General features: G+C 43.1%; 1 protein-coding gene across 1 annotated transcript in view; it reads left to right on the top strand.

Moving 5' to 3' along the window:
* Nucleotides 1-13,625, top strand: part of EFCAB5 (EF-hand calcium binding domain 5) — a 33,333-nt gene that overhangs the window by 18,458 nt on the left and 1,250 nt on the right. Inside the window, exons 8-19 of the mRNA XM_076354881.1 lie at nucleotides 757-825; nucleotides 967-1,059; nucleotides 1,502-1,716; nucleotides 2,963-3,119; nucleotides 6,489-6,778; nucleotides 7,660-7,832; nucleotides 8,575-8,803; nucleotides 9,338-9,490; nucleotides 10,729-10,832; nucleotides 11,665-11,918; nucleotides 12,504-12,733; nucleotides 12,934-13,030. Coding sequence (XP_076210996.1) covers nucleotides 757-825; nucleotides 967-1,059; nucleotides 1,502-1,716; nucleotides 2,963-3,119; nucleotides 6,489-6,778; nucleotides 7,660-7,832; nucleotides 8,575-8,803; nucleotides 9,338-9,490; nucleotides 10,729-10,832; nucleotides 11,665-11,918; nucleotides 12,504-12,733; nucleotides 12,934-13,030 — 2,064 coding nt within the window. The remainder of the gene's footprint in view (nucleotides 1-756; nucleotides 826-966; nucleotides 1,060-1,501; nucleotides 1,717-2,962; nucleotides 3,120-6,488; nucleotides 6,779-7,659; nucleotides 7,833-8,574; nucleotides 8,804-9,337; nucleotides 9,491-10,728; nucleotides 10,833-11,664; nucleotides 11,919-12,503; nucleotides 12,734-12,933; nucleotides 13,031-13,625) is intronic.

A 13,625-nucleotide genomic window follows, 5' to 3' on the forward strand; every position in this document is an offset into this window, starting at 1 on the left:
ATTATGGGATCATATATCAGGAACCTTTTATTTTATCTCTCACTGTGTTTCCAAAGGAATATCATACTTAATTGTGTACAAAGGCCCTTGTTCTAGGAAGGCTGTGGTCGCGCAACTGTGTGTTTCATAAGAGGTACTTTCTTAAGCATACTAGAAGGACCAACTTCCTTGCTAGTGCTCTGTGAATACACTGTCGTTTCTCACAGTTTAAAACACTGCAAGAACTGGGTCTACATTGCCAGAGCAGTCTAGTGACAGACTTACTACGTAAAGGGCTGTAAAGCTGATGGTACAGCCCACTGGTACCTACAGCTTTCTGTGGTTAACTTCCAGCACACAGCACTAACCTGTCATCCAGCCAGTCCCTGGATGCGCACATCCCGCATTGTTTGGGGCATGCAGTGCTTCCATCTTCAGAGCAGATTCCCACCCTGTTCTTGCAGAAACGATGGCGTGATGATACGATACTCTGAGAGAAAGGTGGATGGAAACAAGAAGTCTGAATATAATTTTGAACCTATCTTGGAAAAAAGTTACCTTATTGCTCTTGCTAAAATGGATGTTTGTAGCTGGGCTTAAGAAAAGTAACATTCACCAGGTGAATTTCAGGAAGCAATATTTCCAGACAGTAAAAATAAATAACTACTGATAACAAGGGTAACTCCAGAGACACAGAGGTAGATTTTAGATATTAATCAGCAGGGTGCTCAGACTAGTAAGCTCTGGTTCACGGAAGATTTCTTTTTAAAATTGCAGGTCCAGCACACTCAGACAGACAGGATTCTCCAGCTGAAGCTAGCCAGGAGTTTGAAGTGCCATGGCCAGGTGACTGCTCATGTCAGCTCTTTTCATCTGCTTTGGAAACTATAGCTTGGATATATGTATTTAAAGGCTTCCATAAAAGTTCTATCTTGTGTCTTTTTTAAGAGCTTATCTCATTACAAGGTATATTTTACCTTTCATCAGGTGACCTTCTGACTTCTGACCTAAGTTGCAGGTATAGCAGCTACGGAGAGAGAATTCCAGAGGACTGGAATTGTGAAAACACTAGATTTCCAGGTATTTGCTCACAAAGCTCTGTGTTCACTTGGGCACATAGTGGCTGGCAGTGTCTGCAGACACGCCGGTACTGCTATGAGCTGAAAGTTTTGGCAAGAATACAAACACTAACTCCTGAAGCTGACTTCAAGATAAGAGCAGTGTAGTCTTTGTCTCAGAAGGCCACTTGCTGTGTAACAGTAATTTCAGCTCACCTGTATTCAGTGACTTGACCTGGCTGTGTGATAGCATCCATGCTAGACTGGAGCATAAATCTGAAGAGATACTATCGGAAAAGTGTAGGCAGATTAAGGCCTTTAGTCAGCACGGAGTCAGTCCGTATTCAGCCATGATTTCACTGGATAGGAAGTGCAGGATTCAGGACTGTGTTGATAGCTGCCACGTGGCCAGCATTAGGGCAGCATTTGGCTTCCTGCGACATACTGTGCTTTCTGCCTTTCAGACTTACGTCCCATCATGGCAGAGATTCAGAACCGTTGGGCTTCTCGTACTAGGAGTGCCTTTGATGAAAGCTGTCTCAACCTGCCACAGTTTGTACAGCTCATGGAGACATTTGTTGGTGAAGACATTTCTCTGCCTACTGTGAAGAGGCTTATTGCATTTATCAAAGAAGAATACAAACAGACAGAAGAGGAAAAAATGGAACAACTAGAAAAAGTAAATATTGATAAGTTTTGCTGATCCCATGCCCAAACAAAAAACAAGCAAATGCCTACAGACACTGATAAAGTCAACTTTTAATCTCATGCTGGCAGAGCTATTCACTTGCAGCCTTCCATTCTCTGTTTCTTCAAGAGACCTTTTACCCCTTTGTTTTCATAAGGACCTTCCCTCCCTAGCCCTTAGCTCTAGAAGTGATGACAGACTCATCCTGTAAGAGGTTGTCTGTGTGTTCTAGAGCTGGACTCAGTGAGACAGCAGGTTGATAGTCAATTGTGAAAGAGCTCAAAACATTCCATTCTGCTTATTCACCTCTATAATAGCCAAGAACCTGATCTCTGACCTACTGCACTGGCATGTACATATGAGGTTGTGGATGTTTTGGGGAGGATTTCAAAACAAGTGTGTCTGGTTTTGCTATGTGCATGGCTGTATGTGAATGTGCACCTGCTTCTTTGTGTTTAAGTTACAAGGTGCTCTTGCCATGTGTTGAAAAAAATATATTCCCCTTCAGCAATATCCTCATGCACATCATCAGGGTGCCCCATATGACTTCAGAGTACAGATATATTTCGTGGTGGGTCTCTCCATAGTAGCCTCTCTAGCTGCATTTTCCTCAGACCTCTTTCTAGTTTCTCTCTGTGCTGCTGACCTAATTTGGATGAGATATTGGCTCTGACGGCTCTACTGTCCTGACACTGAACACAACACACACTGCCAGTATTTTGGCCTTTGAGAGAATTCCACTCCAGCCATTTATCACTGTATGCTGTGCAAAGACTGGCTTTAAAGGACAAATTGTACATGCATTTGCTTGGAGCCCTCACACTTCAGGGCAGCACCAGCAAAATAACAATGTACAGAAATACAAACTGTCAAAACTTTGGTGTTACTAACAAGGCTGTGGTTAGTTCTTGCTAGGAAGACATTTGTATTCTGGGAAACTTCCACTAACCTGAGCTGATCTCACCTTAGATCCAGCATGCGCTTCATTTCTTCACTGGGAAATAACCCTCTGCAATGCTGATTCTGCCTGGTAAAACTGAACTGTCGGCTGTGTTTAGTGTTTCCAAATATCTCCCAGGTTTAATGATTCATCTCCAGGTCTGAGCTGTGTATGTACGGATTTGGCCTGGCCCATAGGAATTATGTGATCAGCATACCACTGCAGTTTCCATACTTGCCCAGACACTGAGCATCAGTGTCCAGGAATCATCAAAGACCCGCTGTTCCTCTGTTGTAGGTTCACCACATCTCTCGCTTGGCCCAACGGAAACTGCTGCTGGAGGCACTTTTCGAAAAGTGGGACGACAATGCATCCGGGTTTCTGGACCTGGAAGAGGTGGATGCTGTTCTAAGCACATTCAAGGAAGGGATGGAAAAAGAGGCCTTGAGGAAGGGTAAGGAGTCAGGTCTGCTCTGAGAGAACAATGTCAGCACAGTAGGCCTTGAACTATTCAATGACAGCGCTAATGAAGTTGTTGGCAAGCATCAGTCATTTTTTGTTTTTACAAGCAGTCATAAGCACACAAGGTATGACGGATAAAATGAAAAGGAACAGTTATCCAGACCTACTTGTTAATGCATAGCTCCATCCCCTCCTCCTGTGCGAGACTCCCCTGCGACAGATTCCCTGTCAGAGAGGTAGCCCAATGCTTTCATGACATTGTGATGTGTTGAAAAATTATTTCAGCTGTAACATGCAATGTATACTTGTGATATGGCAGTGAAAAACACACATGAAGCCTGAGGACACGTTTTGCACTTTTACTCTAGCCTGTCTGTGTTATCCAGCTATTTTTAATAGATACATTTTACTGTGCTATCTGCAGGAACATACCTCATAGGAAAGAACACCAGCTTTCCTTATGGGTCTCAAATAGCCTTTGGTAATCCACACTCTTGCACAGCTCTCATGAATTAGATAGCAACTTCTCTGTTGGTTCACTTCTCCAAATAAACTTAGCAAATTTGGTCCCTGACAGAATAGACTTGGGTCAGACAGAAGTGCTTCACCTGGACCTGGCTGGCAGCCTCATACGTATGAACATGTGGGCATTAGGCGCTCTGAAATACTGTATTAGCAATTAAGAACGTGTCTGCATGTGCACTTGGGTGGAGAGGACTGGTTTATTAATCTCCACGCATATCTTCATGTTGCTTGTTCGCCATACATTACTGAAAATGGCTCATTTTGGCAACAACCAAAATCTCTTTAATCTTTAGCTCACTTGAGGCAGCTGGTGGGGTGGGGAGTGCGCTGGCATGCTACAGTTAATTGTCTCCAGGTTGCACAGCCACAGAAGAAATTGGCAGTTTACAGCTGTCTTGTGTTCAAAGCATGCCAGAACACACTACAGAAATATGGAAGGACATAGTCCTTTCCATGAAGGGCTCATAAACTAAAGGACAAATAAATAGAAAGATAGCATAGCAAAATCAATACCACCTACAAGCAACATAAAACTGTATTTCTAGCAGCTTCAGTCTAAACTCTCAAAGACATCGCGGAACAAGAAGGTTTGGGGGAAGGGTTCACAGACATTGCACGCCTCTTGGATGAAAACACAGAGTGAAAAGTGGGTAGAATTATTTGATTTTCCTTGTAAGTGAAAAGCGTAACGTTACACATATAATGGGGAAAATAATTCATTATGCTGTGGCTCAGTAATGAAGGCACTGATCATGCCATGTTCAACTTCATGTGTATTTCTTTTTTCATCTCTTTCTTCAAAGAGAGGAAAAAGTGGAGGTGAAAATCCAAACATTTTTATACCATCAAAAAATTCTCCATCCTACTTCTGTCAGAAAATCAGAAATTAAATTAAAAACTACTGAATGTTCTTTAGATGATGGGCAAGGTAAGACAGCATTAACAGTCAGCTCCACCATGATTGGGGCCCATTAGTACTTGCTAACTTCTATAGCTAAAATCAGTGATAAAATGCCCCCTGACTTCTGTGGGGGAAGGAGGGGGCTCTCAGCTCCCATAAACATCAGTGTCTTGGGTGCACTGGGAGGCAATCAGGGCAGCTCCCTGCCTGTTCCGTCATTAATCAAAGCGTTTTCTATTACACTGTTCCTTATAGCCCATTGTACGTATTGATCACAAAATACTCCTTGCTTAACAGCCAAGTCACGCTTCTACCTATAAATCTTTCTTGCTTAGTTTGCTCGTAGGAAGCGGCTTGACGTATAGCTCTCTTGCCTTTTCTTTACTTCTTCGGGTCCAACAGGATTTGAAATCAGGATGCAGGAAAAAAAAAAAATGATGAAAGTGTTAGTCACGGCAGCGCTCAGGAGAGGCACGGCCAGGAGCGTGGCCGGGCAAGCAGAGCTTGGGCAGAGCCCCCGGTGAATCCCGGGTTGCCAAAGCCGGGAAGCCGCCTGCCGCTTCGACAGACTGTGCAAGAGCACCCCCGTGAGCCCGGAGCTGGGCTGCGGGGAGCAGCGGCAGCGGGTCCTGGAAGAACTGGAACGGGGGTGGAACTGCTCTGTTAGACGGGCTGCTGATTTAGGTAACATCTGAATAGAAACCCATGGGGTAAATTTACATTTCCATGCTCAGTCTGTTAGGATTACAAGTCTAAGGTGAGTCCCATTTGTCTTCAGGACCTCTGGGCAAACTGGCAGTTTGTGAACTAGAGTAGATACAGGAAAGCTATTCTCGAGAATCACAATTTGACCTTTGTGGCATTCCTCATTCCTCCTTCCTCCAAGCAAAAGGAAACTCTGCCAGAGGTTTCTGCTGCAGCTTATTTGCCCGTATTTGGGCCGACTCGGCTGCAATCTCTGGGACATGAAAAAGGGGAGTGGGGCACGGCTCCACTGCCCGGCTTTGTGCAAGATGGGAACGAGCAGCCTCCGTGCGGTGATCTTTACTCCTTCACTCCCCTGAGAGCTAACAGGCAGCACTTCACTGTTTTAGATGTTTTTCATACCGATTTATTCTTCTAAACCCTGTATTTCTTATAAAAGCTCTCTTGCTCCTTTTGCTCCACATCTACACCCCTTGGTGCAGTACAGGTGATTCCAGAGCACTGTTGTCCCGACCTCTGTACGACTTCAATAGAGCTTTCATTTTCTTTGCTCTTCATTTATGACATTTAGCACAATACCAATGTTATTTCAATAATTCATCAAAGGCACCTAAAGAAGGGTAATTAAGAATGATAGTTACTTTGGAAGGCCTCAAAAGAAAAATATGGTGTCTGCAAGTACGGTATATAATGGAAAATCCAGGAATATGAGTGATCTGTGAAATCATCTGTAGACTCTGGCCTTCACATTTTTAATGGGATTGGTGAATAGTTTTTCCGTAAGGTCTCAACTACTATTACTGTATGCAGAATGCCTACTTGCAGCCCAGTCCCACCAGCCCCTCAAGCATCCATAAAATTTGGTTCTGATGTGAAGGTACCTCTGATTTTCGATAACTCCAAGCAGCTTTCCTATTTTCCATTGACCTTTATTGTTTAGGTATGCTGCAGACTTATAAAAGGGGCACAGGAGCAATGCCTTGCAGGTTTCTTTCTCAGTAGGTGAGAAAGCAGGCATCTAGAGGAAAAGGTGCATCCAGTCTGGAAGCTGGAGATTGCCTGTCATGATGACAACTTACATTTAGGAGATAGCTCAAAGAAACCCAGAATGATGGACTGGAGCACTCCACCCAAAGCCAGTTTAGAGCTTGATTCATATTTTGCACAAGAAAAGCAGAACATTTAATTCAAATAGACTGTCTCTGTCTTATTTTCTGTTTTCTCTACTAGCAAAGAAACACCTTTGCTCCTGTTACCCACAGCTCAGCAGAGTGGGGAAGCTATCCCCAAAGGCATTCCAGACTTTCCTTGAGTTAGTTGCTTCCGAGTTCACCGGCGATGTGGATGAAGCTATTGATAACTTGGTGGAATTTCTGACCACAAGTGTGGAACGAAGTCGCATGAAGTGCTTGCAAAGCTTAACCAGGAGGAAATGGCTGCACAATATCCAGCAAGCAGCTGAGACCAGCGGAGCAAGCATGGAACCGGTTTACAAAGCCGTGTTTAAGTCCCTCTCCCAGGTACGCATCCCGGGGAGCACAAGAATCGTTTGTGTTGGGATTGTGACACTGACTTCAACCCCTGGTGCATTTGAGTGGAACTCACAGGTACCATGGGAAGCTGGTCCGAGGCTGGTTTCCTTGTGCTATTCTGCACTTAGCTGATGCTCAGGGGAGCCCGTGGTTACGCACAGAACGAGTCACAGGTCAGATCTGCAATACAAGAATTCTCGTCCATGCTCTGCCGATACAGAATGCATTTCATGGATACTTATGTCTCACTTTTTGAAGAGCTGACTCGGATCAAATTTGGAAATCCATAGTTCTAGTTTTAGAGCTTCTGAAATGAAACACACCAGACTCAGTTTGGGACAAAGATGGTTAATTTGTAGTGGAGATACAGTTTAATTTTTAACTTGCAGCTGCAACTTTAGATGTGTGTCCTCACCATTAAAGCCGTCCTCAAAGCAAAACTTCTCTCATAGTAGCTGAAGTGTTCTTACAATATTTAGGTTTGTAAATGTAGCAACTCTGGCACTTGTTTGTCTGATTTTTCCAAAGGAATCTCCTATTGAGGAAGAAAACCATGGGAGTTTTGCTTAGGCACAGCTTATAATTAGGGTTTATTTTTATATGAACTGCTCCCCATTAGCAGCAGGAAAAAAGAAATCCATTTTCCTTGCCAATCAAAACACGAAGTGGTTTTGCTTGTAACAGAGCGTACCCGTCAGACACAATCACAGCACAGACACATACATGTCATGCAGTTGGTGCATGACATACAAAATCAGTGACCCAGAACAGCATCTCAGCAAAAAATGAGACAAGTGCTAAGTACATGAAATAAGTGTAATAGCCAATGGCTAATGTACATAATGTAATGGGAAACATTTGGTTGCTAGGATGCAGAGGCCCACGGGGATAACAAGAAGATCAGTGCATATATTGCCCTTTTGGAAGAGAACCAGCTCTCACCAGAGCGGGGACAGATTCTCCTACACTATGTGGCATGTACCACAGATGATGCTCCATATGTTCTAAACCAGATACTTTACAAAGACATGAAAGGAGTAAGGTAAGAAAAGCTGCGAATAACTGTTCCTTTTTCTCAAAAATATTTGGAATGTAGGGGTACCAGGCAGTGGTTTGGGGTGCACTGGAAACAGAGGCCGATAGAGTACTCCAGAGAGGAAATCTACTCAGGGACCGTTGTGGAATGATTCATTATCCTATACGTGCCCTTATACTTTGCATGGTCTACTTAGAAGTGCTCTGTTCGAGATTTCACTCCTTTCCTTGGGGAGATTAGCTCACAGTCTAATAAATCTCATCCTTTAGCAAAAGTCTATTATATTGGGCCTACATCTTCTTTAAAAATTAATTCCCTTATACCAGTTTACATCCACAGGCTATTTTTTGAGAACAATGCCTTTTCTTCCGTAGTGTTTACACTATAAACAGCTTTCATGCTGCTTTACTTCTCGTTTCCAAAAGCTAGACATGTTTGTCTCTTTCTTTAAATATTGCTTCTTCTAACCTATTAAATGTAACTGCTGCTCGCTTCTGTGTTCCCTTTCATTACATTCATTAGTTGATGTTTTTAAAATGTCCTAAGGATGAAAAGTGCCTTATTTATTACCACTGTCTTTGGGATGCAAGTGGTAAATGTGGTATTTCTGGGTGTGGTCAGAAAAGGGAGCTAACACCTTCCTTCTCTGATGCCAGAAAGCAGGGAAAGATCAAAGCTGCAGTATTTATTGCTTTGCTAAAGGTTTTCTGCTACTCTGAACAAACCTTCTCATAAGTTTATTTTGCAGCTTTGCAGCTGTTGAAGAGGGAAAGCCGATCCATATTCCAAGAGTTCAGCTCCACGGAAATATCCACTTCTGGAACTACGACCGCCCAGTGGAGGAGAGAAGAGGTTCGCTCCTGGTACTGCCATTGCACGATGCTCGCTGGAGAGTCTTTGGCATTCTAGGACTTGACACTCTTCGGGACCAGTGTGAGAAAACCATCTTTCTGACCCATGAGATCAGTTTCTATCAGGTGGGCACCATCAGAAAGCAGTTTGTTAGACCACTCTTCTGAGCTTCTCCTGACTAGTAAATTAATTGCACTTTTGTGCAAAGCCCAAAGATAGCAGCTTTTATTTCCTGAAGCTCTGAACCTCATATTTGTGTTTATTTCCATAAAGTGGCATGAAACCTTACTTTTTACATGGTGGACTAATTATAAGCAACAGCAGTCCGGCTTTCTTTGGGATGCTCTTTAGAATCAGCCTCATTGTGGATGCATCATCTGGGCAGCAGGGAGCGCAGCAAGCCAACATTACCAGTCAATTTGGCTATCTCCACTAAAAAACAACTTTGGTTTAGAACTTGGCTGTGACCCGGGTACCCTGGAGCTTTAGAGCGTTATTTGATAAGGGACGTTTCACAGTCACTTTTCAGCTTTACAAGTTCTGATTAAAGTAACTTGTTATAACCATTTTCCTTCGTTTTGCTGCATGAAAGTTTCCCCAGCTTTTTCCCCAGATCGTATGGAACTGTCTGGCTCATTTGGAGGATTCTGCTTTCACAGGGAGTTTCTCAGGCGTTCAGCAAAGCCTACCACTATGTCTGCAGACTGGAAAATATTCTACAAATGGCTGTTACTGCTCTGGACTGGTTGTATCCCAGGGCACCCAGCGTCCACACTGTTATTACATACCTGGTGGAGCCTGGCAAAGACAAGGTACACGGATTACTGCAGTGAAAAGGCCTGTAATAGTCAGGGGCTGACAAGGCTGTTTTAGTGAGGACCTGCCATTTCTAGCTGCCTGCAATTTCCCAGTGGTTTTATCATAAAAAATGAAGCCTGCCTGAGATTCTTGTGCCTGTGCAACAAAAGGGCTATAAAGGTAGAGAGGGAAGGTTCCCTCTGTAAAGGAGGCCACTCTTCATTCTCTTCATCCTCCCATGTAAAACAGTTCAAGAACACTGCCAGTATAACCCCTTCTCCATGGGAAAAAGGAATATTCTCCTACTTCAATGCTCACGGCTGCGTAGCAACCAATAGAGCAAAACCCCACACCTACCCATCCATCCATCCGTAGGTTAGCCAACACTGCAAGTCCCTGCTAAAGCTTTGCTGTTTGGGACCTCCAGAAAAGGAGATGCTCTTCTGTGGAGATGCTCTTCTGTGGAGATTCTGTGCATGTCAAAATTATGGTATTTTATAGGAAAAACACCCATCCTAGCTAATGTATTAGCTCGTCATTCTGAACTAATGTCAGCAGCCAAGATGTAAATACAACTCAGGGTGGCTGCTCCTCATTAGTTAGCTTGTGAAGGCAGCCCCCCTCCCTGCAGATCGTATTCCAGTTGTTGAGCAGGCACTGGGGCCCTGGGAAGCTTGTCACTTAACATACAAGCGAGTTAAGAAGACGAAGAGTGTATGCAATATTTAGGACTGATCCTGTGTCATCACAAAGTCTGTATGACATCTGCTGTAGCCATAATTCAGCTGCTTCCTCTGATAAGCATGGTTTATTTTGGCAGCTTTCTGTTGTCATTCCAGGCTCTGCTCTGTTCCCTTGTTAGCTGCCTGATAGCCAGGTCATTTACTCCCCTTTGTGCTTTTCACGTGTCAAGGCGCACTGACACAAACATGACATGAGAAAGAGGACTGCAAGGGGATGGGAAAAAGAAGGGAAACCTCTTTTGGCCTGTGGGTGTTCGTCAGTGTGGAGCCTGGGGATGGATTAAATAGTCTGGCTGAGGGAGGTCCAGGGCACATTCTTCATGCATCTTGAGCAATGCACTCCGGGAATAAAACCAAGCATTGTTGGGAGATGTCTTTAAACCATCCCGTTGCACTTGAATGTACATAGGAGTTTCCTTTAAGAAATAAACAATTTCCTCCCTCTCCAAGCTTCAAAATGGCTGTTCTTTTCTTGGATGCAGCTAAACCCTCCCTTTTCTCTCTGGCAGACATGTGACTACGCTCTGCGCAAGGTGATTACTACAGATAATACAGGACAAAAAGAAATCCATAGCTCTCCTGTTCTTCTCCTCAGAAAAGAAAACCTCTTAAGGTAGGCTCCAGCACCTGCAATTGAACTAGTTACCTCTGGTCCTAGACTCTAGCCTGCATCAGGCATGATCCACGTTACATTTAGCCCATGGTGACGCAACCCTGCAAGAGTGTCTGGCTGTGGCTTTCTCACTATCAAGGCTTCTGGTGCATACGCATGTGATACTGAATTACGAAGGCGTGAGGAGTATTTTCTCTTTGAGTTTAGACCTGCAAAAACTTAACCCCCAACTTAACGCTCACCAGCTGAGCTGCCAAGCAAGCTCTACATCTGCTGTGAAAAGTTTGCAGGATTAGAGCCTACACTGAAGCATTTTGCTCTTTAGAATAATCTGTCTTTTTTTCCTGACCATGTTAGTCTTATTTCCTTCTGTTTCCTTCCACTGCCAAGATCCTCACACACTTGTCTTTTAAGCATTATCATCCTTGTTGTCAAAGTTGGTTGAACACCCATTTGCTGTTCCAGCAGATGTTTTTACTTTTTATAAAACTCTATAGAACAAATGTCAACGTGGTTATAAACAGGAAACTGTTTTTAAAGCAAGACTACAACCTAATTTGGGTTTGTTAAATTCTTATGATTTTCAGCAGTTGCCTTGGCTAAGCAATATTGTGTTCCACAATGCTATTTTCTCCTTTCTGTATATGGCTTGAATTATACTTAAAGCTGTGCATATTTCAGTTCAAGGAAATAAACAATGATTTAGTAATGTAATAATACCTTTGTTTTAACAACAAGAGATGAATGGCATCTTACTAAAATATGCTAAATAAATTACCAAAAGAAACCAGAATGGTAAAGTCTAGTACATTTTCCTCTACTCTCATTTCAGAGTTTACCTATTTAAGTGCATAGACAGTTCAGGGGTCATTCGCACTTCTGTCTGTGGAGAATACCACATTGCAGTACCTCTCCGTGACCTATCAGGACAAGCTCTTGGGATATTTGATATCAGCATCAGACACGGCCAGAAATTACCACCTCATGAACACAAAGACCTGCAGAAAATGCTAAAGATGGCCCAAGCTGCCTGCTCTGAGATACTGAAGATGTCTTTAGAGGAAACAGAACCAACCTATGTACTGGGTATTGTGCATACAGAGCCAAGATAGGTTTTTTAGGGGTGAAATTAGGAATCTCAGTAAAACCGCATCTAAAGTATCATTCCTACAAGTATGGAAAGACAAATACAAACCTTTGCTACATGTAAACTACTCCTGAGCAAGCCTAAGTGCTCAGCCGAGTACAGTTAAACAGAATGTTTAGATTTTGACTCTTGTTCACAGGATATTTTATACCCAATTCCCACTGAAATCAAAGGTGTAAAGCAAGGTGCTTTGTTGTATCAGGGATCTCGCATGTCCTCCTCAGAACTGCCCCAACTAAGATCAAAAGAATTTGAATGTCACAGTTCCAGAATTACCTGCATGCCTGAACCCTTCATGGTCTCAGGACCTCTGCTTGCCCCTGAGGCAAGTTTTGTCTCCTTCTCAAGCACATACCCATTTTTAAAAGTTTCATAGGAAACTTGGGCTGTACACTAATCAATCACTCAGTCAAGGAGACAAAGAGTTAATCATAAAGAGAGCGGAGCTTTTCAGTCAATAACATAAAGTCCTGAGTAGCAGTTGTTTCTGAGAAACTTCTTGAAAGGTTTGCTTTTGATTCCAGAGGCAGAACACGTGGCGAATTTGAGGCATGCAGGGATTCTGTTCCACCAGTTCATGCTGCAGGACCTGCGTGAGTGTGTCCAGAAACTCGATGCTGAGAGCTTTGCTGAAATAAAGAGCTATGCAGAACCGCCAGCTCTGGTACATAACATAGTTAAGGCTGTGCTGTTGCTTTTCCATCCAAACTGGAAGGGCTCAGAGGAGACTGAGAACTGGAGTCAGTGTATACTGGTGAGACTTCAAAATATTTAAACTTTGTTTCCTGTTATTCCTCCCCCAAGAAGATATAGTGGAATTTGCCAAGTGTGAATTGGCTGTGAAATAATTCATTACGTACAGGTTTCCTATATGCTTGACTTAGCCATCTTTAGTTCTGTAACCCTCTCAAGTTTTTCACCGCCACCTGACTCTTTTTGTTCTCTACATTGCAGAAACTTGATGACAATTTGATTCAGGAGATTTATTGCTTTGATCCAACTGCTGCATCTGTGCAAGTTCAAGCAGAGCTGCTGCTGGACTGCATCACTGGTAAATATCATAACGAATTTTGAGATTACCAGACGGCTCAGCAATGAAGCAGTATCAGTGGCAACCTTCAGCTGAGTGCTTTTAAGGTCCTTACTTCAGAAATTAATTTTGATTTCACAATAGATTAAACAACAGATAAGGGGTCCTAAATATCTGCAGTCTTTTCTGGTCAATAAAAGCCAACCTGTTAAATTTAGAATCAAAATTCACTGCCTTAAGGAAAGGTGAGCAGACCAGCTTTGAAACCTACCAGAACATGTGACCTCATTGTAAACCCCCAGATAAACATATTAAGAATGACAGTTCTTCTGGCAAGTAATATGTAAAGACATATTAAGAATGATGGTTCTTTTGACAAGCAAATCTACCACAGACCTCCGTGCCCTGCCCGAGGGATTGACCCAGCTCCAAACAGCAACACAATTGTGGGAGGACAGTGTGAGCCCTCGTCTTTGTAAACAACATCTGCCAAGTACTTAATACACTCACTGGCCATATACAGGAGCTGGGTTTCAGTCTGTATTTCTCTCCTTTAATGAATGTGAGCTTTTTTGGTGGCAGAGCAGTCAAGAGGCTATTATTATTTGTAATATCT

Source organism: Aptenodytes patagonicus, chromosome 17 (genome assembly GCF_965638725.1).
Source record: "Aptenodytes patagonicus chromosome 17, bAptPat1.pri.cur, whole genome shotgun sequence".
In the NCBI taxonomy this organism is placed as follows: Eukaryota; Metazoa; Chordata; class Aves; order Sphenisciformes; family Spheniscidae; genus Aptenodytes; species Aptenodytes patagonicus.